Below are 25,625 nucleotides of genomic sequence, written 5' to 3'. Positions count from 1 at the left end.
TAACTGGACATTTGAGTAGGATAACGCTCCCGCTTCATCTGCTGTTCAACAATACAGCACCAAATTTTAGTTGTGAGCAATGAAGAATTAGCAGGATAGTTCAGTTGGTTAGGGCATGGTGCTTGACAACACCATGTATTGGGACAACACCTGTAAGGGACAGCTGTATATTCTTGCATTGCAGGGGGTTGGACTAGATGATTATCAGGGTCCCTTCCAACTTGTATGATTCTATGCAGTAATCACATCAGCAAGTAGCAGGAGGTTTTGGGATGCTAGGGACCGAAAATAAACTTTAAATTCTCCACTGAATTCCATATTTACTTCAACTCTGCCCCCCCCCCCATATAAGTTGGGTGTGGCTGTTTCTTGCTTTTAGACTTCATTCTTGCTTAAAATTTACACTGGGTTAGGCTTTTCTGTGTTGAGCTTTTCACAGACTTTTGTGCAGCTCTGATTAATCTTGTTATTGGTTTTTTCACCTATCAGAACTGATCCCTGTGATTTTTTACGCAGAACTAGCCTTTTCGCAGCTTTGGTCTACAGACAGCTTTGAATAAGTTTTGTATGCTACTTCTCCTTTTGTCTTACTTTATTTATCCCTCCAAAGCTCAGACCCCACCTCTCCATTTTTACATATTATCCTAAATTTCCTCCTTTCCTCTCCTATGCAACCCCTTCTGCAAAGAGTCAGAAGGATCTTCCAGAACAGATTCTGAGAGTGTGGGGGGAGAAAAAGGGGAAGTCTTGTTGCATAAATGGAAATCCACATGTACAGAACTGGATACAGCATTCAAAATAGAAAAAGCCATTAGGATGCTTCCCACGGGGCAGTTGGTGGTAGATCACAGGGCAGGGAAAAGAAGGATCAGGGAAAGTCTGGTCTTTTCCTGCCTCAGTTTTTTTTCCTGGAATTGTTTTGGGATTCAGAGCTTGTTTGCATGTTTTCTACATGTTGTATTTTACTGTATTTTGAAATGAAGTTGAAACTTAATTGGATAGCTGGACATTTTCTACATTTTTCGTTGCAGGAGAAGAAGAACCTCCTTTGCTTGCTGCCACCAAATCCTTAGTGCCTGGAATATGTAAAGCAGAACTTCACTGCCATATCCGCACTGAAGAACTGCAGGCGATCGCACCTTTATAACACACTGCAAGATTGTTACGCATTGCCACTTTATCATCGACAGCCTCTGTGTATGCATTAATCTCTGCGTTATCACAGCCACTTGACTTACTTGAAGGAAAATACACTTTCCTAGCAGATTATCTGTTGCTCCCCAGGAGAGTTTATGGCCAGTATATTTTTATACATAGTTCTTTAAAAAAAATAAAAATAAAGTATTTTCTGCTTTGATACTGTAACAGCTAAGATTTTTTTTTATTAAAAAAGTTATTCCTAGAACCAGACTCATGATCAAGTTAGATATACAGAAACTGAACATGTCTACTTTCTGAAATATATATTTTGAAGTACAAAATGAGTTGCCAGTAATGTCTGGCACTCGCTTCTGGCTCTTAAATACTAAAGTACTTTCTACAATAATAAGTCTGCAGCAGGAATTGGTGGATGTAAGGGCAGAATTCAGTGTTAAAATGCCAAAGACTAGTTCTATAAAGGATAGACTTTATTAAAAAAAAGGAAATCTCTCATTTTTTTTGTTCATGTTTATCTGCCCCATTGTGTTTTGATAGAAAATTAAAACATGTCACATTTTTGTGTGTCTTATGTTAACCTGTGGACATATTTATGTTAATCTTTATATTGCCATTTCAGTTTGAGAATAGTTTACATTTAAACTCAATTATGTTTACTAGTTCTCTTCAGACTTTCATTTTAGGATTAATTATTTGTTGTTTAGGGAAAATTGAATCTCTGCAAATGTTCTTAGCTGAACCTGTAAAAACACTAAAATGCTATGTATAGTCCAGTAAAACCATTAGGTTTTGAAAAAGGGGGGAACTATAAGCAATTGTTATAAAGCCGAACCTTTGCTTTATACAACTGACAAAGTGTCCTTAACATCATACTAAAAATCCCAGAAAATCTTAATGAAGTTATGACCTCCATTTTACACTGGTGCCATGGATTTGTTACATATACTCTATAATTGTTCGTGCATATATACATTATTTCCCCCATTTGTTTGGTATTTTTAAAAGACACAAATGTATTAAGCATATACATTTTTTAAACAAGTTGTGCAGCAGCACAACAACAAAAAATACAAGTGCATAAAAGTCAAATGTATGGAAAAAATCTAGATGTACATGCAAATTTAATATTCAGAGTCTTTGGAATCATTAAGTAAAGTCCATTGAGAGACAACTTTTGCAAATTGTATTAAATGTATTGATCACAATTGCCCTAAAACTGTTTTAGTCTAAGGTAGGTTAGTGTTTAATTGCAATAACGACATCAAATTTAGTAAGCAACTCTGTTGATGTTATTCTGAAATGAAAACTTTATTGAATGGTTTAAACATGAGAGGATATTTTGCTGAAGAATCACTGCCGTAAATAATGGTATTTCTGCCCAAGGTAACTATGCTAATTTTTTAAAAAAAACTTTGCACTGCCTGCCATTTTTGATATTCTATTGCCTGCTCCTTTCTATTTGTGTGCTGACCAGCTGGAAAGCTAGCCTGTGTATCCTGATTACTTGAAAGTTCATACAGCAATTGCCCCATAATACTTTTCGTTCCACAGCAATCAAGACACTTCTGTCTGGCAGCTTTCCCTTAATTTCAAAGTAAAATGTGTTCAGTGATTTTTTAAAATTTAAAGACAAGTGGCAAACTTGGCAAACTAGGATAGCAGAACACATAATAAAATTTTTGAATCGAAGGTCCAAATAGATGATGTAGCAGCTAGAACATTGGGTGCCTGCGAACAGATACAAAGACGGTGCTTTCTTCTCAACAATTAGTGTTGCCTCTGCACATGCTGTTCCTCTCAAAATACTCCAGTCCCCCCCCCCCCCCAGTTGGCTCCAAGATCAGAAGCAAACTCCACTTGGAGAGAGGGGAGTGTGAATTGAGGAAAGGGTTAAGAAAATGCCATATCTAGTTAAGTAGAGAACTCCTCCCCGCCCCCCCATGTAACAACTACAACAGCCCCAGCTAGGATGGCCAATTGTCAGGGATGAATGGAATTGTAGTTCAGCAACAAGTTACTAACACTTGCCCTAAATTAATTATTTGAATTCTTCAGATTTTCAATTCAGTCACAGATTTGGCAGTTTTTCCTTACAGATGTCAAGTTTTCAGACACTTGAAGGATAAATATTCTCAATTTGATGCGGTTTGCTTGTGTATTTTCAAGTGGTAAAATTTTTTTATGTGTTTGTAAGCCTGAAAGAGCAAGAAGTAAATGCCTAGGCATTGCCTATAACTGCTTTGATCTTTCTCCAGACTTCAGAGTTCTCTTTTGCTGCTTTGTTTGTTCTAAATCATTTTTTCCAGAACCAGCAGTGTGAAAAAGGTGATGTCGCAGCCAGCTTGCCATTCCTCTTTTGTGCAGTTCTTTTATTCTGACACAAGTGATTGATAACAACCACCAATTATTTCCCCGTAACCCAAAGTAGGTAACTTCTTACTTAGGGACAATGAACAGCCATAAAAATAGGTAGAAAAAAGGTAGGAAAGAAATTGCAACAGTGGTACTATAGATAACCAGTGAACTCTTCCCACAAGTTCTTATGTCAAGGCATGATAGTATACTTTATTTTTTATAGTACTTTTAGGGGGTGGGTGCTTAACTCTTTTGCAGCCAACTACTTTCCCATTGTAACCCCCACCCAGCGCCTTTCTCTCTCTCCCATGGAGCCTTGAGATCAGTGTTTGTGGAGGGAAGCATGTGGGGATTTAATGACTCTCTTCTCCAAGCTTCTCTTTTCCAAAATAAAATCTCTCCCAACAACTGCTTTTGTGCATTTTCATCTAGCACAGTGGCCAGAAAAGAAGCCCTTTTGTTAGACAATTGTTTTGAATGGAAATGTAGGTAAACCATCCCACCCCCTCATGCTGTATGATAGGAAGTTGCCTGCCTTTGCCATGGGAAGTAAACAAAAACTAAATAGCAACTTATTTCAGGTTTGGCATATTTCAAACAGTGAAAGAAAATGGAGTTTTTCGACTATTTTTAAGGGAAATTGCCAAAAACGACAATGCAGACATGGCTTGCCATACGTCCAGATTTCCCCGGACAGTTTTGAGATTTCTGCCTGGACATGGCTTCCGGCTCTAGTATTCCGGATATGTCTGGTAAATTCCGGACGTATGACAACCCTAATTTATTTTCTCTGCTGATTGAAAACAGCAGTAGGACTGAAAAAAGAAAAGGTTTGCAGACTGTGGAGCAAACACATTTGAGACGAAGGCTAATTGCCTTTAATGTAATGTATGTGCATACTAGACATAACTTCAGTGCAAAATGGTGCATTCTCTATTCTGTTTTGGATGGTGGCTGTCAGGGCAGTTACCCACAGGTAGCAAAGAGCAAGCTCAGGGGCAAAGCAAATCAGTTCAAGGATTTATTTTCTTCCCATCCTCTTTCTCCATATGCTTTGGCTTTCCCATGGGAAGAAGCTTCTCTGACTTTAGTGGGATGTACTTTTGCTTGTTGATTCTTCTAAGCAAGTCGTTCCACTCTGGCTAACTTCTCACTTACTAAAATTGGTGGTGGTGTTTTTTTAAAAAAAACAGTCCCAGCAAGCAAAAGGCAGACCATGAAAAGCCCAAGATTATTTCCCCAAGAGATGAAGTTCTCCTACAAAATATTTATCCATGCCTTTAGTTGAGTTTTGCCCTTTTACTCGTAATTATTCATCTCAAAATTGAAATTGTACCCAAGGAAAATTGACTGGTGAACTTTTGACAAAGAACAAATTTACTTGGAATGAATCTTGTGCAAGGTTCATTAAAACTTGCGACCCTTTGTAAATTCTAATTCCAATGTGATTTGCACTAGAGGAACTCATGGTGGATTATGCCAAAAGTTGACTACTCAGCACAGAAAACAAAAGAGCTGGTCCACCCCACACACTAAACCATGACTTATCACAGTGTGTGTGAACTAGAATGAACCCATGTGAGCTTCAGGCTTGCACATACACACCCTTTTGCATTGTTGGAAGGAGGAACTTTGAAGCTTTGACTCCTGCTTTTAGTTTGTCATGTTCTCAGGACCAACAGACTACAGTTAACGGTTAACATTAATCTATGGTTATTTTAAAAAAGGCTTCAGAAGCAGCAGTTTGGAGTGGGCTTTTAAGTACAGTTGTACCTCGGCTCCCAAATGCCTTGGGAGTTGAATGTTTCAGCTCCCAAATGATTGAAACCCGGAAGTGAGTGTTCCAGTTTTCGAACATTCTTTTGAAAGCCTAACATTCTTTTGGGAGCTTCCTGCAGCCAACCAGAAGCCACGCTTTGGTTTCCGAACGTTTTGGTAGTCAAACAGACTTCCAAAACGGATTCTGTTTGACTTTCAAGATACGACTGTATAGCAGAGTTAATGTTAACTACAGTTTGTTGGTCCAGACAATATAACAAACTATAGCTAACTAAAAGCAGAAAAAAAACACTTCCAAACTTCTCATGGCTCTCTGAGACAAGAACATAGGAACAGTTACAGATAGGTAGCCGTGTTGGTCTGCCATAGTCAAAACAAAAAAAATTGCTTCCAGTAGCACCTTAAAGACCAACTAAGTCAGTTCTTGGTATGAGCTTTCGTGTGCATGCACACGAAAGCTCATACCAAGAACTGACTTAGTTGGTCTTTAAGGTGCTACTGGAAGGAATTTTTTTTGTAAGAACATAGGAGTTAGAAGTGCACAAGTCCAAGGCTAGCTCAAGCGTATTCCAGGTTGTGCAGATGTGACCATTGGGTATGAGTCAGTTAGGCACTTTTAACTTCAAGAGGAGCATGTTAAACATGTGCTCCCACTCCAACCCAGTAAGGTTTGCAACAAAAACTCTTGTATGCCAAAAATGTTAATGTACATTTTAGGGGATAGGTTACTATTTTTTGTTGTGTTGTTGCTACAGACTGAAGTTTGTCAAATGGTAACATAATCCCTTATGTGTTCTGGGTTTTGTTTTTAGATTACACAAATGCAGAGTTACAATAATTGTTAATGTTTATAATTCTTATTTTGTGTGTAAATTGAAAACTGCAAGATGTATCTACATGTGTCGACACTTCAGTAAATGTAGCAGTTTTCATGTTTATGTACATGAATATAAGCTCTTGACGGTAGCTGATATTTGGATAAATTTAGTTTTTATGTTGCTATATTTTAGAGATTAACACCAGAATAAAATGTCATAAAGTTCATCCTGTGTTTCTTGCATTTTTATATTAGATTTTATATGCATGTGTATTTTTTAAATTATTTGATCCTTTTTTTTAGCATTACAACAGTGTTTAAGTTGCATATTGTTGTATCTCCTTGATATGACATAAATAAAATACATTCTGTTTATAAACATTATTTCCTTGGCACTTGTGGAAATGAAACTTGTGCAAGTAAAACGGGAGAAAATGTTGAAGAGCTTAATAAATGCTTTCTGTATTTATACTAATAATTACTAAGGCAAGCCCAATTCAAGTTTTGTTCTAAGTGGGTGACAAAACATACTGCAGCAAACAAGGTGATAAGTCATTTTTCATTTTTTCCCCCTTACATTTCTGTCCAACCTTTCTCCCACTATGGAATCCAAGGTGGTATACATGTGGTTTGCGGACAGTCATCCTTCCAGGCACCGACCCAGAACCAGATCTGCTTAGCTTCAGCAAGGTAGTGACTTCATGAGCTTTCAGACTATATACCCTGGGACCTTGGCAAAACTTCACTTAGTAGACTATTTATGACTTGTAATATGTCTGCTTACTGGCACACTGCAGACATGTGTGTTTTATGCACAACTAAAGGTGCTGGGTTTTGACATGCAAAGCCCATACACCAAGCCAAAACTCAACAACCAGTGGCAGATCTGGTCTCGGCAACCTGGTTGCTGCTGAACAGAGAGGCAAAACAAATAGCAGTTTGTTCAAGTGGATAATCCTGTCTTGATGGTTTGCCTGCACCTCAGCTGAGAAAAATCAACTAGAAGGAGGGGGTGACAAGTAACAACTAATGGGAACTGTAAGAAAGGTCAGACCAGATCTTCAGCCACAAACTCCTTTTGCAGGAGGCATTTGAAACGGAGATTGCCGGGGGTGGGGGTGATGTAAACGGCAGTGGGGGTTGCATTTGGCAAGGGTTCTAGGATGAAGCAGCAAGAAGTGGGGAGAACTGCATGTGTGCTGGCTGGGAGGCTGCACACAAAGACCAGGAGGATGACTTAGGCTTCTGGACAAATTAATGGAGGAAAAGCCCATCATGGAGGTAAAGCTTATCAGTGGCTACTAGCCACAATGGCCTTGTTCTGCCTCTGCGATTGGAAGCAGTAATGCTTTTGAATACCAGTTGCTGGACTTTCCACTTGTGCTCATCTCCTTGTGGGCTTCCCATAGGTATCTGGTTGGCCACTGTGAGAACAGGGTGATACAACAGGCTTCTCTCATGTTATTATATTTGAAAGTATCTAATATGCTACACAACAAAATCTGTCAACTCACTCATGAAAATGTGCTATTGTATGCGATCTCTCTCTCTCTCTCTCCCCCTTCCATCCTGATTCAACTGGGTTGCTTGTTGCTAACGGTCTACATCGGGGATAGCCAACATGGTGACCTCCAGATATTATTGAACTACAGCTCCCTTCATTCCCAGCCAGCATGATCACTCATAAAGGATCATGGGAGTTGCAGTCAAACAACACATTGGTTGCCCCTGGTGTACAGAATGACTTGCTGCAGTATGAGTTTAACCTGGATAAAACTCTTATTTATTTGATTCACCATAGATCGTTTTTAACTTTCTACCTTTTTGTAAAGCAAATAATTAGATGTCAGGGAGAAAGGAGAGAGGCATGCAAAGTACCTGTTAGAAAGAGTTTAGGCTGTCTCCTGGGCAATGTGAATAACAAGCTGCTTCACATACCTTTCTTTGTGCCAAAAGCTCCATTTTCCAGATGTCCAAAATCCCAGGGGTTTTTTTTACTATCCAACAGTGAATCAGAATGAAGTTAATGTAAAGTCTACTGCATCCCAAAAAGTTTGAGACATCTATTATGATGGCACGCCAGTCAAAACATGAATGAACTAAACTATTAGGGGTTTGCTTTATTCTTATTAACAACCATGAGGTTTGGTCTATCGACTTAGGGGCTGGAATGGTGGCTGGCTGTTTATTTCTTTGTTTTCATATACCGTATTTTTCGCCCCATAGGGCGCACTGGCCCATAGGGCGCACCTAGTTTTTTTTTTGGGGGGGGGAATAAAGAAAAAAAAAATTCCCCCAGGCTTCCCCCGATCCCAGCCGCCAGAACAGACTGCTATCCGCAGGGATGCAGGTAGCTCTCCGCAAGCCGTGGGAGCCCCGCGGGAACTCCTGTAGGCTCCCAAGACTTGCGGATAGCTTCCTGAAGCCTGGAGAGCGAGAAGCCGGTGCATCGGTGCGCACAGACCCCTCTTGCTCTCCAGGCTTCAGCAAAAGCCTGCATTCGCCCCATAGGACGCACACACATTTCCCCTTCATTTTTGGAAAAATATAGTAGATGTTGCAAGCCAGCTTCTCTTTGGTGTTGGAAAGCAATACTGAATGTGGTCTTTGAGCTGCTCTTCAGGTTTCTTTCATTTTCATTTTCATGCACACTTTCATTTTCACCAAGCCTTCTGAACAAACTAAGTGGAGCTGCTTTTTGGTGTCTGTGACTAACAGGGTGTGTGTTTTAAATCCAGTCTCGGGTCTGCTCCAGTGTCCTGGCCTCCTTCCACCCTGGGCTGAAAACTTTGTGTATTGGGGTGAGCCAAGTCTCTCCCTCCCACATGTATTATAGTCCTATACTTTGAAAGCCTACAGTGCAAAATGGAAGTATGTTGGAGTTAGGATGGAAGACAGGGCAAGAGAAAAGTAATGGGATGGATATTTGTTAATGAATTAAAATTAGAACTAAAACTGGACAGACCTTGGGTATCCTCTGCCTTGCATTGCTTTCTGATTAAGTAACCTGCCTGGCGAGGCCCAGGGGCCCACCATTCCACTTAGATAATAAACACACGGACACAAATAGTTTGAGTTAATGGGCTATATGGGATGCGGGTGGCGCTGTGGGTTAAACCACAGAGCCTAGGGCTTGCCATTGGCGGTTCAAATCCCCGCGACGGGGTGAGCTCCCGTTGCTCGGTCCCAACACCTGCCCACCTAGCAGTTCAAAAGCACGTCAAAGTGTAAGTAGATAAATAGGTACCACTCCAGCAGGAAGGTAAACGGCATTTCCATGCGCTGCTCTGGTTGTGCTGGCTACATGACCCGGAAGCTGTACGCCGGCTCCCTCGGCCAGTAAAGCTAGATGAGCCCGGAATCACAGAGTTGTCCGTGACTGGACCTAATGCTCAGGGGTCCCTTTACCTAATGGGATAAATAAGGCCACAGCTTTATTGGTTACAGATGTGAGTGGTTTGGATTAGACATTCGGTGAAACCAATTATATCCTGACTCCTGCAAGCCCGCAGGAAGTCTTATAGGTCAACTGCAGGAAGTCTCTTAAGGGTCAACCACCGATAGGGGGAGCCGTTTGATAAGAGCATCCCCCAGGGTCCCCGATGGGGTTGTGGCATGGCCCTGGCCCACACCCAGGGTTCAGACAGGATCCACACCCCCAGATCCCTTTATTGGGATACCCTTAACGAGGAGAGGCAGTTGGAGGCAATAACCTCCACTTTCCATGAACCAGGCTTACCCAATGCCTAACCGCCTGCAGCGGTCACGCCCCCTGGATCACCTGGTCAGCCAGAGGGCGTGACGCAGCTTAGAGTCTCGATGATGCACAGGAAGGTCACGGATGCCCGTCCACAACTCCACCCCCTGGGAAGGGGAGTGGTCTTCCCACCATGTTGCTCAGGATATTTGCCTCCCATCTTTTGACTTAGAAAACTGCTACCCTGTTCAGAGCAAGCTGACAATGCTTTTAGCAGCCAAGTGACTTGAGATATGTCTGTCTACAGGGGCAGGGTTGGAACCTGTATGCAAAGCAGATATTCTCCTACAGAGCAATGGGATTTACTTCAAAGTTAATATTGTTATAGATGGGGGGGTGTTCCCCTAAACCCTAGGAATGAATAATGCTAGGATTTGGATTAATTGGGATATGGATTAAACTGTAGAGTTGTGCTAGACAGGGAATTCCTGTGTTGGCTTGTGCCAGCAAACCAACCAGGCTGAGCCAGAGAAACAATAGAGGGCCATTAACTTCTTCCCCCAGGTGTGAACAGACTGGGGATTTGGGAGGTTGCCAGGGTAACTGGTCTGGGGGAAGGCAAGGGGTTTCTGAGAGGGAGAAAGGAGAGGAGCTAGGATCCATCTTTGAGGGAGGCAGACTGAAGGTTGCCTGCACTGCCGCTTCTGGAAATGTACCGTATAAGCCGTAAGATCTGGACTTCCTTCATGCAGACTGAAGGTGTAAATAGGTGAATAAATCATATTTCTTAAAGCATGACAGTCTCTGCCATGCCTTCTATTCTCCAAAGGGACACAGACCCTGTGTGTGTGCCTGGGACTCCATGGGCTCTTCCACCGCTTGGCAGAGAAAGGGACAGGCACCCAACTTTTGTAACAATATATTTAGGATTGCGCTGTTGAGAACCTGTGAATGTTCCAGTAAAACCACATTAGTCATGAAAGAAGGAAGCTGGCTGCTTGTTATTATAGTCTTTGCAAACATGCCAAGGTGTTGCAGGAGGAGTTGGTTTAAAAGGAAGCCACAGTGTATATTTAGGGTAACGCTTGTATACTGCACAGTAATTAGGGGTGGAGATGAAGCAAGTGTTGAACTGAAACCATAAAGAATGAACTGTCTATTGTATTCATAATGCATTTCTGAATGTTGCATTGCACTTGTGGCTGTGTGAAGAAATGTTTACTTAATAAATTATTATTTCTATCCTAATTCTCTACATGGTACGTAATGGTGGCTTATAAACATATATTTTAAATAGGAGCAACAATCATAACTACCAGAGACCTCTATCTTCCTAGTTAACCTTAAAACTCTCTTCAGTCCTCCAGGGATTCCTTTAGGATTGTCCATTCAGCAGAACTTCCAAAAATATAGCTCTTGACCTTTTCCTAGATCTCCCCCTTACTGCTTAACTTATGATTATGGGCAATCACCAAAGCAGTTATTGAGGGATTTCAGTCATTTACTTTTTAACTTCTAAACCCAGACTTTTCAGTTTAAAAAACATGTCTGAGTACTTTTTAGACCCTGGGCACTACTGGTTTTATGCTGATTTATTCTAAGGATAATGATGTTTTAGCTGGTGTTTTCATTTTAGGTTATATTTCTAATTTGTACCCTGCCCAGAGAATTTATTGTTAAGGAGCAAGATAAAACTGCTGAATAAATAAACACGTAGCTTTAAGGATAGAACATTTTGGAAATAAAGACTAAGTCAGTATAGTGTGACAGCTAAGGCTGCAGTCATAACTCTCACTGAATTTAGCAAGAGTCTGAGTAAAGTTAGGGCAAGTCAACAAAGTATTAGTTTGGCGATTCTTATTGTGGTCGAACTCAAGCCACTGTTATCTCTGCAATATGAGGGTGATGGCATTAACCTACCTTAAAGCAGACTAGCTCTGTCAAATTACATGTTTATCCTGCCTGTCTTCCACAGTCTTCAAAGGCACTATCCCTACCTAAGACTCCTAGGCAATTCCCCATCTGATCAGAATTACACTTACTAGCTTTAGCAAGGTTGCACCATCACACATATCCAGACCATGCCTTGCTTTAAGGATTATGGAGAAATATTAATATATTTAAATTACCTTAAGACCTATACACATGCTAAGTGTTTTATATAAACCTTTCAGGGACAGTAAATGTTGATGTCTTTGATTTCAACTAAAAATGGGGTAAACATACTACATACTAGCTTTTGATCTGTTTTTTTTTTTTAATGTAAGGCAGATTTATCACCCAATCCTACTGTGAGGGCTTTCTTAGTTGCCATGCCTAGATTATGGAACATATTTTCCCAAGGTTAGCTCTCTCCTGCTCCGTATTTCACTGTTTACTAAAAACCTTTGAATTTCAGCAGGCTTTGTTGTGTGTGGCAGAGAATTCGCTTTTTAGGGAAGTTTTTAATGTCTGATGTTTTATTCTGTTTAATATTCTGTTGGGAGCCCCCCAGAGTGGCTGGGGAAACCCACCCAGATGGGTGGGGTATAAATAATAATAATAATAATAATAATAATAATAATAATAATAATAATTATTTTCTATGGTTGGTTTTAACTGTTGAGCCAGTATCCTTGGTTGTTTTAAACTGTTATTTTTATGAAATTGTAACTTTAAACATTGTAAGCCACCCTAGGCATTGCTTTTGCATCAGTTAAATAAAAGTTTACCTGGAAGTCTTACTGCATTAAGTGAATCTATAAGGAAAGAATTATGGGACAAGGCTGCTTGTTCCAGTAACAGGCAGAAAAAAGTTGACCAGATGGTTCAATGTGGAAAATTCAGCCAATTCTATTGCTCTTGTTTCCTGGTTTATAATTCCCAGCTTTCAAAATTTGCTTGCCTAACCTTCTTATTTCCTGATGCTTTATTTCCTTACAGAAGCTGCACTGTCAGCATTCTATTGCTAACAACTTCATCCTGAACAATTGAAATGTTCACAAACCTTCCATGATATCGCTGCAGTTTAGCCAATGGGTGGAGTAGTGGTGAGGGAGAGAGTGCATGGCTGACACACTTTGAAAAGCTTTTCCTTATGCAGATAAGTGCATGCAAGTCAATTTATTTCTTGGCATGCCTTAACACAGCACATGCAGCCACCACTTGAAAGTACAAAGAAAGGACTGAAATATGCAACAAGGCAAAACTATTAACCATTTAGCTTTGTAAATATAGTAGAATAATTCGTAGCAAGTGTGTGGTGTCAACAGGGCTGAGCCTTTTAAACTTCCTGCTGCATCTGTCTCTCAAGTTTGGGCATGTTTGAATCAGATCTCCCTTTCAAAGGTAGGCTGGCACATTGCACTTTCTCCAGTCGCGTAGTTTTGCCCTTAACAGTGCATCTCTGTGGGAGGAAAGGAGCGTACTTTTCATACTGACCCGCTTTTAACACCTTCTGAAATACAGCTTGGAGAAATCCCTGCTTTCGTGAGCATTGCTCTCACTTGCTTCCAGAACCTCTGCTCCAGCCTTATTAAAAACCACGGAACTTTTAAGAAAAGCAGAGGTTAGAAACACACCAAAAGACCTCAGCTTCAGGGCATATTTCCACTGGCACTAATAAATAAGACGGCGACCCCCAACCTCGCCCCATTTTGAGACGAGGCAGAAGGGCTCTGGGAAGCTCAAGGCGCGACTTCCGTGTTCGCGGGAACCGCCCCATTTTCCAGAAACCCAACTCCGACACGGAGGGATATTACCATTACCCCCACGAGGAACTCTTCCCGAGAGGGAAAAACCTTTTCGGTTGACCGAACCGACGCAATGCTGAGGCCAAAAGAGAGCGGAATGCAGGCCCCAACAACAGCGGCTGGGGGGGGGGGGTAAAGCGCTCCCCGTCACGTCTGAACGCTCTAACCCCGAGCGTCCGCGCTGGCCCGGGGCCCCAATTCGCGGTTAGCGCGCTTAAGAGGCGTGAGGCGAAGAAGCGAGCGTTTCTGCTCGTGGCCGCCGTCGCGGCTGTTTCAAAACTGAGGCGGGTGCTGCGCGCCAGGAGCCGAGCCAAGGGGGCGGGGCCTCGTGTGTGAACTGAGGGAGCCGCGGCGGCGGCGGGTGAAGTTAGCAGATTTATTTTCATTTCCCCCCTTCTCTCTCTATTTTTGCGGCCGCCCTGTCAGGAGTCCCCTTCACCCCCCGCTCCGCGCGGCTGCCTGACAGGGGGCTGGAAGCCGCTCCTGCCGCCTCCTCGCTTTCCCATTAGCAGCTCCCGCCCACCGGGTCGGGGCCTGACCGACCGACTGACAGACCCGCTTCTCCTTTCTTTCCGGGCTGGTGGGGAAGCGGCGCCCCTCGCGCGGCCCCGCGCCTCAGTTGCCAGGTCGGTCTGCCGGCAGCTCCCGCCTCCCCTCCTCCCGAGCTTCCCATGCAGGGCGCTGACGAAGAGGAGCCGCCAAGCGCCAGGTAAGGGACATGCGCCGCCTGCCAGAAGCAACAGGCTGTGCGGGGTCGGGGAGACGGTTCCTTCGCAGAACTTTATTGGAACCGAGAGAGAGAGAGAGCAGAGCTTTGGGCTTCGAGAGTGGGGCGGGGACGCCGCCTGTCAAGTGGAAACTCCAAAAAAAGGATCAGGGTTTTTTGTTGTTTTTGCTCAGCTTGAGCTGAGGGAACTTCGCTGGCACTGGAAAGACCAAAACAAAAGCAGCAACCCGCCCAGAGCGTTTCCAGAAGCGGCGCCCCCCCCCCACCCGAGGCGACGTCGTGTTCTCGGAAACCCCCAATCATGTGCCGAGGACAGAAGGTTTAAAAGATTCACACTGGCAAGGGGAGCTCCTCCTCCCCCCCCCAACTCCCTAGCTTTTTTATTGTGAATGCAGAAAACGCCCATTATGGGCTGAAGAGAGGGAGGCTATATAGTATTTGGCGATCGCCAAACGGTTTGGCTAAGGGACAGAGCTGGGCATCTTCCTGCTTGGAGGGGGGTGGGTACCTCCATCAGGAACTGCTCCGAGTGCCGGCAAATTCCTGACGACTTATCCCCATTAGTCACCAGCTGTAGGATGATAAGAAGCGTCCTTTCCCCCCTTTTCTGATAAAAGTAGGCTGTTGTCCACGAAGGTTCTCGGTAAATCAGATGAGTTTATTTTTAACAGGCGCTACTGCAGGTTTGCCTAGTTTATCCTCTCGTTTGTTCCTTGATGAGTTATAGAACTGTAGAATTGGAAGGGACCCCTGAGGGTCATCTAGTCCAACCCTCTGCAACGCAGGAATCTCAACTGTCACACATGAGAGATGGCCATCCAGCCTCTGCTTGAAAATCTCCAAGGAGAGTCCACCACCTCTTGCTCTTTTACTATTTTGCACTGGCTAAGCATGTCAGATAAAAAAAAAAGTACTTAAGTACAGTAATGGCATGGCTGAATGCTTAGTACAGGAATGGGGGTGGGGGTGGAAATAGAGGGCTGGTTGAAATGAAGAATGTCTTCATGTGATCCAGTTCCATGATTATTATGACAGCATGAATATGACAGACCGAGAGACATGTTGACATGTTGATAGGCTACATTGTGGTATAGGTGTAGAGCTTCATGTCAACAGTTGTGGTTCCCAGAACAAGTAACAAGGCTTCAGATTTGCATATACTTGGTCATGCAACATCACAGCTGCAGAATGCATAGTGTGAAGTAGCCGTTAGAGCAGAGATGGGGAGTCTGTTGGACTGCAACTCCCATCATCCATGACCTTTGGCCATAATGGCTAGGACTGATGGGAATTGAAGTCTAACAGCAGCCGAAGGGCCAGAGGTTCCCCATCCCTGAATTAGAGGCAGCCTTAAAGTAATATATCTTTTATGTTAGTGGTTTTTAAAATTAAATGGTATAAAATTTCAGCTCTACAATTCTATGATTCTATGACATTCTCTTTAAAAAAATAAGACCCAAATTGGCTTGCTATCTGACTTTCAAAATAACTTGTTTAATTAAGCATTTTTCTTAACCTGCCTTAGAAATATTTGAAAAGTGACAGTAAAGTACATTTCACACTTCCTAAAGACTCAATTGATTTATGGTACCTTGTCTTATATTGGAAGAATAGAAATTGGACCTTCAGATGGTGAAATCAAGCAGACTGTTCCTGCAAGTTAGTTTGTATTGGCATGCACTTTCACTTGAAAGCAAATTGAAAGTTTACATCGATACTTAAATGATACAGCTCTGTCATCTTTTTAAGATGACACAAGCTGTAGTGACTTATGATAGGTGTGGCAGACATATACTTGCAATATTTTGTTGATGAGCATCTTATTATCTAATAAAGTGGATCTGTAGTGACATGTCTTGGTTCAAGACTTCTGAACTGAACTGCCGTGTCTTGAATACTGAAATAATATGTTTCAGTATTCCTATCTGTTGTTGCTAATATATGCAAATATTAAAGGGAGGATCTAAATCTTGAGTGCAGTGAGACTCTGGGACAGCACATACACTAAGATAGTTGAACTTCTACTATATCCGGACCTCCCCTGTTTTAATCAGGACTGCAAAGTTTAAGCCCTCAACAGCCATAATCACTAGGAAAATAACCTCCCCTTCAACATTTACCTTAGAAAAAAGCTCCTATTGGTGCCATTGAAAATCACCCCAGTGCTTAGTATTAATTTTGCTGAGAAACACTGATGATTCTGCACACTCCACATTTAATTTAATGTGTAGTTAGGCCCAGAGAAACAAAGTACTAACATGCTCAAGTACATGCTGAGAAATGCAGAAATGCAAAACATGTTTTTAAGAAAACCTAAAGAGGGGAAGAAAATAGCCCAATGAGGACTCAACACAGTGGCGTAGCGTGGGGGGTGCAGGGGGGGCCAGCCGCACCGGGCGCAACATCTGGGGGTTAGGGTTAGGGGGCACAAATCCACGGGTTGGGGGCGCAAATTACTTGCCTTGCCCCGGGTGCTGACAACCCACGCTACGCCACTGACTCAACATGCTTAGTGATCTTCAGGAGCCCTTTAAATCTTACAGTATCCTGGTGTAGGAAGTGGTTCCTTGGCTGCCTGGCACCCTGAACATGGGTGTTTCTGTTGAGGTGAGGAGGATATATTGAAACAATTTGTTGCAGGACTCACTTGGGAGAACATAGTAGGAGCTTCATAATGGTGACCCGAAGTGTCTAGCTGCTTCTTTTATTATAGCTTAGAAACCAGTATGCCTAGAAGAAATGCATGCCAGGTAAAAAACAAAACAAAAAACCTAAAAGGTTTTATGACACCTTCAAGAATAGCAGGTTTATGGTAGCATAAGGTTTCATGGAACAGAGCCAGCCTCAGATGCCTAAAGTGTTCCCCTCACCAGTTCCAGGCATCACCAGTTACTGTTATTGTGAATACCAGCTGACTTTATCCTTAAGATTGGCAGACGGGGCATTGCTTGTAATCCTTATGAGGATTTGTTGTGATGAGGGGACTTGAAGAAGACCTCTGTAGTGGGGCCTCAATTCTTGAACCGTCTCACTCTGGAGTTCCATCTTTTCCCTTTGCTGTAGGGATTCTAAAAACATCAACTAAAGATGTTTCTGTTTACCCAGGCTTTTCCCATCTTACATGGTAATTACTGTGTTTTTAATTACTGTTACCTTATGAATATTTTAATTTTGTAATTGTAATGCTGTTATCATGTTGCTAATCCTTTGTTTGTGTATTGCCCTGGGCTCTGGTCAAAGAAGGGTGATTCATAAATACAATAAATAATAATAATAATAATAATAATAATAATAATAATAATAATGGTGAACACAGTCTTATATACTTCTTCAGGTTTGCACAGAAATGTCACACAGGTGATGCCTATTGCATTTCCTGTCTTTTGGCAGCACTTCTATGGTTAGCACTTTGCGTAAATGATTGAAGTGGATTCTAGTCCAGAAAAGCTTATGCCACAGTAAGGGAGAAATCCAAAACCAAGATCTGCCCGGATGAGTGGAATTTGGAACAGGTGGATCTCTGGTTGTCGCTCATCAGCTGGACACCTCAACTCCACCATCGTGGCTCACCTGAAGCTGACTGAGCCAAGGCCAGGATAGGTCCTGAAGAAGTGGTGTTCTGGGGCCTTGGCAGGGTTGGTACAGGGTATAGGAGCACTTACCCCTATTCCAAACTCAATTCAGCTTGGCCACGTAACCTAGCAACCTAGCAGAATTTACACTGGCAGAAAGGGTGGTGTAAGTGAAACTCTGTTTAAACGCTTGTTTTCCCTCTGCCAGGCTTAGATCATTTAAAAATAATTATTAAATTGATATCCTGCCATTATTCACAAAGTATCCCAGCTGCTAAATTGGGATAATTTGCACTAATATAATTTACCCCAGGGTAATTTACACTGGCTTCTTATAGTCTGGATTGCTTTGTTCATCTGTTAGTTTTTAATGTGCTATAATACATCACCAGATTTTATATAAATAGAGGATTTAATAGTACTCTGGCACCACCTGGTCGCTTCCAAAAGTCCTAGGTTTAGGTGCAGTCTTGGCAAGAGGGTTGATGTCTTGACTATCTAAACTGATAGCTGATGTCTTGCTTCAACTTTATTCTTCTTTTGAATGCATTTGTACAATTGTGCATGACAGACCCAAGTGTGGTGGCTTGTTGTGAGCTATGAATACCCAGTAAGCTTCTACTGCAAAGTCTCATTACCCTATTCTGCAAGCATTTATCTATATTATATCATCACAGATAGTCCTTTGACTCTTTGAGAGTATATAGTTTTGGAAGTTTCAACACTCTCCATGTTGGATTAGGGCCAATAGAGAGATAATTACTTAGAAAAGAAGGGCAATTTTCCTGAGAGAAATGTGACTTTTTTGTGGTTGGAGTTTTGAAACAGCTTCCAATTAGTATAGTTTATGTATCTGTCACTCACATGAGGGGTTTTAAACATTATTACATTTGTCTTTCAGGGCAGAGGCCTGACTCACACAACATACTAAACCTAAAACAAATCTTGTATTTTTGATCATTTTGATACATGGCCTGATAGCTTCTGGACTGTATTAATGTACTCTACATGGTGTATTCAGCCTTTGAAGTGTATTCAGAAACTTAAGTTGATCTAGAAAAGAGTAACTAGGTTGTCAACTGCAGTTGGCTACATGGCAGAAAGCACATCTCATCTGTGCTCCCACCCACTGTTTAGGCAGAACTCAATGTACTGGTTTGGACTTGAAAGTCCTAAACGTTTTGAGATCAAGAAGATATCTTGATCAAACTTTGGCACATGCAGCCACTATTCTCTGCCTTGCCTTCTCTGCCTTCTAATTGCCCTTGCATTTTATTATTTTGTACATCATTTTTAACAGGATCTAAGCATGTAACATGTAGTTTGAATGTCTAGGCTTCTGTAAAGTGCTTGTTTAAATATATTGGTGTTGGGAAAAGACCACTAAGTTGGTCAGAACACTTGATTAGTAAGTTGTTATCTTTGGGAAAACTTCTTGAGGATGGTTGATTTTGTTTTTAGGGCTATTTATTCCTAGTAGTATTGATGTTGCAAGAAGCAGACCTAAAATATCAGTCCTGCAAATCTAAAAGTATTTAGCTAACATACAATGATGTAGAACTGGGGACCTATATATCATTTATTGACTTTTAAGGGTTTAAAGCAATGGGATATCCATACTTGGTACGTCTTCCCTTTTTTGTTTAGATACTGCTGCATCCAGCTGGTATGATGAATTTTGTTTTAAGTATGAGGGATACTGTGCATTACCTTTCTTTATGTGGAAAATAATTGGGCAGAAATCCTTAGGATGCAGTTCTATATCTGCTTACCATTGAATAAGCACCATTGAACCCAATGACTTTTTCTGAGTAGACATGTATGTGATTGCACTGTAAAATTTTCGTTCCAGCTATTGAAGTTTTTAATAATATTCCCTACAATTGTGTTACATTAAAGAGGAGACCACATAGGTACTTCAGGAAGGGGGGGGAATGAAATGGAATCCCCCTCCTCCCCACAAAAAAGTGTACTGTATATCCCTCTGTCCGCAATAGCAAAAGTTTCCATTTAAAATATCAATTTTCAGTGCTGTATTCCTAAAGTACAATTGACAATCAAGAACTCTCCTTGCAGATTCTTAGCCTGTTAGGTTTAACTACACACAAGTCACCCAACAGCCAGGACCCTCCCATTTATCACATGCTTTTGTGTTCAGATGTGTGTTTGCATACATACATAAGGAGGAAAGCCAGAGTCTGAGGATGTATTTGGTGGTGTTACTGCAGATGATGTTGGTGTGCTGACTAATCTATACCTGCTGGGACATGTTCATGAAATTATTTTTGCAAGTGGCTTCAAAGCAGATGCCATATATTACTTGGGTGTAGCCCATCATTTGATTCTGTGGTTGTATTTTTCCCTTCTGTTTTCCAGAATAATATAAACAAAAGAACTAGTCAAGCAATGTGCTTTATTTGGAACTAGAGTAAGTTTCATGTACAAAGTGAGTAAAATACAAACATACTTAGCTACATCAATTGCTGATGGATTGTGCATTGGGTTTCCACTTGCATAATTGGACTTCACCTCCATCTCCCCCCCACCCTACCACATAGCTTCCTGCATGTCACCCATATCTGCTCTCACCAACACTCCTGCCCTATCTTCTTGCATGTATTTCCCTGTATGCTTAGCCCCCAATCCTCCCTACATGGCATGAGGAATGCCTGCAGGGGTCTTTTACTCATGTTCACTTTAATGGACCCAGAACCCTCTGTGTTATCAGAGGCCCTATAAAGGAGGGTCCCCAAACACAGAGAGGAAAACTTTCCTTTCTGTTTATGAACCTTCTGTAGAACCTTCTGGGCTACTTACATGGGTAGTGGCTTTGGAAGAACAGACGTTTTAACAAAAGGGAATGTGTGCATAAGGGCCAAGCAGGTCAGGAAACAGCTGGTTCAGTGCTAATGATGGAATCTGTTAGTATCAATGGAATACTTGCATGAAAAATAGCTGTGCCTTAAAATTTTGTGGAAAATACAGTTAATGGCTTTCCTCATAATCTTTTCTAGATGCATGGTGTTTAATTCACTAGCACAAGACACTGGGCTGTAGTGTTTAGGGTTGCCACTTGACATTGTCAACCCCTCTGCAGGTTTTCTGCTCTGTGTCTTGTTTCTCTTCTTCTTTCACTATTTCTGTTATGGGCGTCCTAGGGTGATGTTTATTTTTGTATTCAGTTTATAGCATTCCTTATTAATTTATATTGCTTTCTACAATATTTTGGCTTCATTTTTTTCTGATAGCACACAACTGTATCTTTCCATTCTTGACATCACTGCCTTTTGCTAATATACTTGCTTGCCTTGTAGTTGTGTTCTCATGGATGTCTTTTTAAAAATGAAATTTATACAAAACTGAAATTTCTTATGACATCATACTTCCACTTCTGTCTCTTTTAACCTTTGATTTTTGTGGGGGAGTTGTGTAAAGAAATCCCCATTTGTTTGGAAGTTTAATTCTGATGTTTCTTTTCATCCTTTTCTTTTCCTTTTCACTTCTCACTCTTGCATATCTTTGAGCTTTGGGGGTATTAGTTGAAAATAAAAGACAGACTGGTTGATTATCACCCACTGTCTGCACTTCATTATTGCAGTGCCCTTTTATATAGGCTTATCATTTCTTATCTTCAGCTGCTTTCCTTTCTTAAATTTTGCTGCTCACATTGGTTTTTATTAGGTCTAATTTTTATCCAGGTGTCTCCTCTTTTTTCCTGAATTGGGCTTAGTTTCCATGTAGACATCATTTTTGCTAGCTTATTTATCTTTATTATAATCATTCTTCTTATTTATCTGGTCACTTTATATTCCCTGTCTCTTTTTGCCTTATAGTATGCTTTTCTTCTTATTTTTTCCTTGTGATATTCCTTATCTTTGGAGTGCATCATCTCCTGATACTAGAACATAATCCTCAGTTTTGATTTTCCAGTAGGGTTTAAAGGTATGTTTTTGTTTTTAAATATAACTTGTTAGATAAGGTTCTTCCATGTACCTTTGCCTTTACTATTATTATTAAAGTATATGCATTTGATTATAGGTCAGGGGATGGGCCTGTCTCTATTTTCATTTGTTATGCTATTTTGTTTTATTCTGAAAGCACTTAAGAAAGTATTATTCCAGGAAAAGCAAAGGAGCAGAGTCAATAAAGAAGTGGCAACATTTCTTTGCTGATCCACCTATTGGCAAATTCTGTCTTTGATTGTGGCTCTCTTGAAAGAAACTTCTAGTTTGCATTGTAACTTGTGTGTCTCTTGGTGGGCTGTGGAAATTGCCTGGGCTGAGTTCAGGCTTTATTCATAACCAACAAGGCACCTTTGTATTGGAGCCCTCATTCATTGTAGCTTGGCAGTAATTGTGGTTGGTAATATTTTATGGTAGCTTCTAAATCTACTTGCAATTTTATTTGAAAGACCTTGTAATGAGGGTGAATATTGCTGTCACATTTACAGTGCTAAAACTTAATGGTAGAAATTGAATATTATATTATAGTAATGAGCTAGCTCTGAATGCTGCTTTTCAAGCACTTCTGCTTTGCATAGCCTGTGGGCATAATCCTACTGACACCAACTGTCTTGGCACACACTCAGAGATAAAAACAAAAGGCAAATTGTGTTAGCTGTTTTGAGGAGGGGATAGTTGACAAAACAAGGCCTAACATTCAGTTGACTTATTTATCATACAACTAAAACTCTGCTTGTTTCTCATTTCCTTTATCTTCACCTCAATCATTCATGACAAATATACCTTAGCCCAACTTTTTGCATAGTAGAAAAATCAGATTCCTCTGTTGGGGGCTTACAATTGCAACAAACATTAATGGATATCAGATTTGTTGTTTTGCATCTTTTGCATTGTTCTTTGCTCCTTGTTGCTGCTGAGCTGCTGCCAGAGTTCAGAAGCTTAATTAAGAATATTGGGGAGGATAGAACAGTATCACAGTAGCAGTAGCATTGACAGTAATGTCATTGCAATGCTGTGTGTGTGTTTCTTTGAAGTGGCTTGAAAATGAAGTATGCAGAAGTAAGTGTCCACCAGCTTCAGGACCCACCCCCCACTGTAGTTGACTCTGATGCTTGCCAGACTGCTAGCAAATGGAGAAGAAAGAAAGTGTATCTGAACAGGGGTGCTCTTAGTTCTACCTTATTTGTGGCAATCCATGGCCTACCTTCTAACTGCTACTGATAGCGAAAGCAATCTTGTTCACTTGCACCGAGGAGACAATAGTAAAAATTTCATAGATATGTGGAAGTGTACATGTGTAAATTGTTTTCTTTAATTGCTCAATCCAGGCTTGTATTTTCTTTAAGGGCAATGAACACTAGTAGACCTGCCATTCTTATAAACAGCCCTACAGTGATAAGCCAGTGTGCCCAAAGAGAGACAGAAGAAAACACAGCATGGTAAGGCAACTTTTTTTCTTGGATTGTTGCATTTCTCATGAGAGAAAGAATACACATGAAGCAAACGGATACTGTAGTTTTGAAATAAGGAGGACAAAGGAAGAACGTGATATGCAGCCTTCATTTTGAATGGAAAGAATATTTACATTTGTGCCTTCAGTTTAGTAACCCTAGGCTAGTTTCTACACAGAATAACATCAGAGGGTCTTGTAGGGGTACAATGGATTCAGGCCATTTCAGATGTGCTGATGATGTGTTTGTATGTCACATTTCAGATACACAATGGGAGGGGGTTCCCATCATGCACATAGGAAACTACTATAGAAGGGACTGGACTGGGATAGAAGTCCTCACCCCCCTTGCTAGTTTTCTGTTAGCATAATATAAGCCTGGTGCATGCAATCATTTATTCCTCTTTAAGCTGTATTCCAAGAGGACTTTTGTCTGTGTAGCAACTTTATACAAGGCCAGTCACTCCCTGAAGTGAGCCTTCTGAGCATGTTATACAGGCATTCTACTCATTAGATAGATAGATAGATAGATAGATAGATAGATAGATAGATAGATGATAGATAGATTCATACCAGGAAATGCTGGGGGAGAGCTGGATAGTCCTCATGGCTTGTGGTGAGACCCTCCCCAGAGCCCAAAGAGGATGTCAGTGAGGGCAGAGGAAGTCCCAAAGAGATTGGAGGTGCAGTGGGGCTTTGTTTAGGCTGCTCAGCCTCCCTGCCTAACACCTGGTGCATGGGGTATCACAGCAGCAGCAGCCTCTTTTCTGCACATCCTCAAGCCTCCAGCTGGTCCCAGAGTTTCAACTCTCGATATTTTGATTTGAATTAGAGAGAGAGAGAGGGAGGGGAAAATAGGTATTTAGAGGCTTTTTGGTGGGTGCCTCCTACTTTACGTGATTTTACTTATCTGCGTGAGGGCCTGGAACGTAACCCCTGCATACGTGGGAGGATCCCAATCTCAATGGAGAATAGAACACATGTAGAGCCCCTCTTCAGTATTGGGAAATAAGTTTTCTTGGACAAACTGCAGAAGTCTGTACAAATTGGAATTACTTGAGTGATATTCAAGCTTTCAGTGACTGCCAGGTATGTTATTCATGTCATCACTGATTTTCTGTTTATCATGTATTAGAGCAAGGTAGGATTAGGAGTGCAGCTGTAGCGAGTTTCCACAAGCAAGGGTCAAATCCTAATAGGGCAGAAGGGTGACTAAAGCTGTACCTTTTTAATTCCCCTCTACTTCATTTGAAGCAGTGCTAGACAGGGTGATTATCTACTGTATTTGCCCACTACTACTTTTCAAAAAAACTGGAACCCTTCATTCTGTTACTTTTTATGTTTTGAGAACACATTGTGGACCTAGAATTTGGAAGGAGAAAGATTAAATTCTTGCATTCTGTATGTAATAGCTGATTACAGAACGGGTTTAGAGATGAAAAGCTATTTTTAATGTAAACCCCCCCCCCCCCCATTGGCCTTGAATTTGTATCATTTCTAACTGTATTATCCCACATTTTCTAGTGAGCAAAGGCAGAATTCCAGTCTGTTTAGTTTTTGTCCCATTTACAAGATGATAGTATTCCACGTGGAACTGACTCTGTTTACATGTGCAAGACAGACTCGAGTCATGCACCAGGAGTTTTCTTAGATATTTGTGGAGATGGATCTAAAAGAAAAACTAAGCCATAGTTTTCTCCACTATGCATTATCCAGTACACTTCTAAGATCCATTTCTCAGACACATTAAATGAACACATAACAAGTAATTTTTTGTTCTTTTTAAAAAGTATTTTAAGCAGTTTTTATGGCTTGTTTGTAAATTATGTTGAGAGGTAGAGTATGTAAGAGTTGATTTATAAATTAATAAATAACCACAAGTAGAAGTTAAAAAACACAGGTCTCAGTATAGATCTTTGGGGACCCCCATTTAGATTTCTCCTACCAGCATGAACAATGGTCAGTGAAGATGGGAGTTGCAGTCCAGCAACCACTGGAGGACAACAGACATTTGAAATCCTGTTTAACACTTTCATGCTCAAATCAACTTAAGGTTTGTTCGGATGGCCACCAAACCATTAATGGCAGGATTTTTCTTTCTCTGCCACTATCATATTGTCAAGTGATATTGTGTTGTGCTGATTGATTTCATATTTAACTCTCCTCAATTGATGCTGATTTGTGTGTGTGATTTCTGAAGCTTATAATGAAGAAGTAATGAGAGAGTAATCTTTTCATGCCTTATGGATGTTACATTAAGTACTGTATAGCAAAGCAGTAATGTTCACCAAATTTAAAATCTTCTGTTCTGGAACACTGTGGAATAAGTTCACATTTAATACCTTGCTGTACATGTTGTGTCCCTAACAGCAGTAGA

General features: G+C 41.2%; 2 protein-coding genes and 1 long non-coding RNA gene across 8 annotated transcripts in view; 2 read left to right on the top strand and 1 right to left on the bottom strand.

Annotated features, from left to right (window-relative positions):
- IL17RD (interleukin 17 receptor D) overlaps nucleotides 1–6,336 on the top strand; it is a 65,690-nt gene extending 59,354 nt beyond the window's left edge. For both annotated transcript variants that reach the window (XM_083727095.1, XM_083727094.1), the window contains exon 13: nucleotides 1,032–6,336. In XM_083727095.1, coding sequence (XP_083583221.1) covers nucleotides 1,032–1,147 — 116 coding nt within the window. In that variant the 3' untranslated portion in view covers nucleotides 1,148–6,336. The remainder of the gene's footprint in view (nucleotides 1–1,031) is intronic.
- A 6,525-nt stretch (nucleotides 6,337–12,861) lies between these two features.
- On the bottom strand, nucleotides 12,862–13,838 carry LOC310838993. 2 transcript variants are annotated; one of them, XR_014561275.1, is made up of 2 exons: nucleotides 13,705–13,838; nucleotides 12,862–13,191 (listed from the first exon to the last, which is right to left on the bottom strand). It is a non-coding gene; the product is annotated as an uncharacterized lncRNA (long non-coding RNA). The 2 variants fall into 2 exon arrangements; XR_014561276.1 differs by having other exon boundaries at nucleotides 12,862–13,335; nucleotides 13,705–13,766.
- Nucleotides 13,839–14,131: 293 nt separating this feature from the next.
- Nucleotides 14,132–25,625, top strand: part of ARHGEF3 (Rho guanine nucleotide exchange factor 3) — a 100,935-nt gene continuing 89,441 nt past the window's right edge. For 2 of the 4 annotated variants that reach the window (XR_014561266.1, XM_083727042.1), the window contains exon 1: nucleotides 14,132–14,246. Coding sequence is in view for 3 of the 4 variants with exons in the window: in XM_083727042.1 (XP_083583168.1) it covers nucleotides 14,209–14,246 (38 nt within the window). In the remaining variant the exon portion in view is untranslated. Of the gene's footprint in view, nucleotides 14,247–23,144; nucleotides 23,238–25,625 lie in introns of those variants that run through there. The other 2 variants (XM_083727037.1, XM_083727038.1) reach the window with 2 other exon arrangements.

This window comes from Podarcis gaigeae (assembly GCF_964106915.1).
Source record: "Podarcis gaigeae genome assembly, chromosome: 2".
In the NCBI taxonomy this organism is placed as follows: Eukaryota; Metazoa; Chordata; class Lepidosauria; order Squamata; family Lacertidae; genus Podarcis; species Podarcis gaigeae.
Note: the sequence above shows the minus strand (reverse complement) of the source record. Positions and strands in the feature narration are given on the sequence as shown.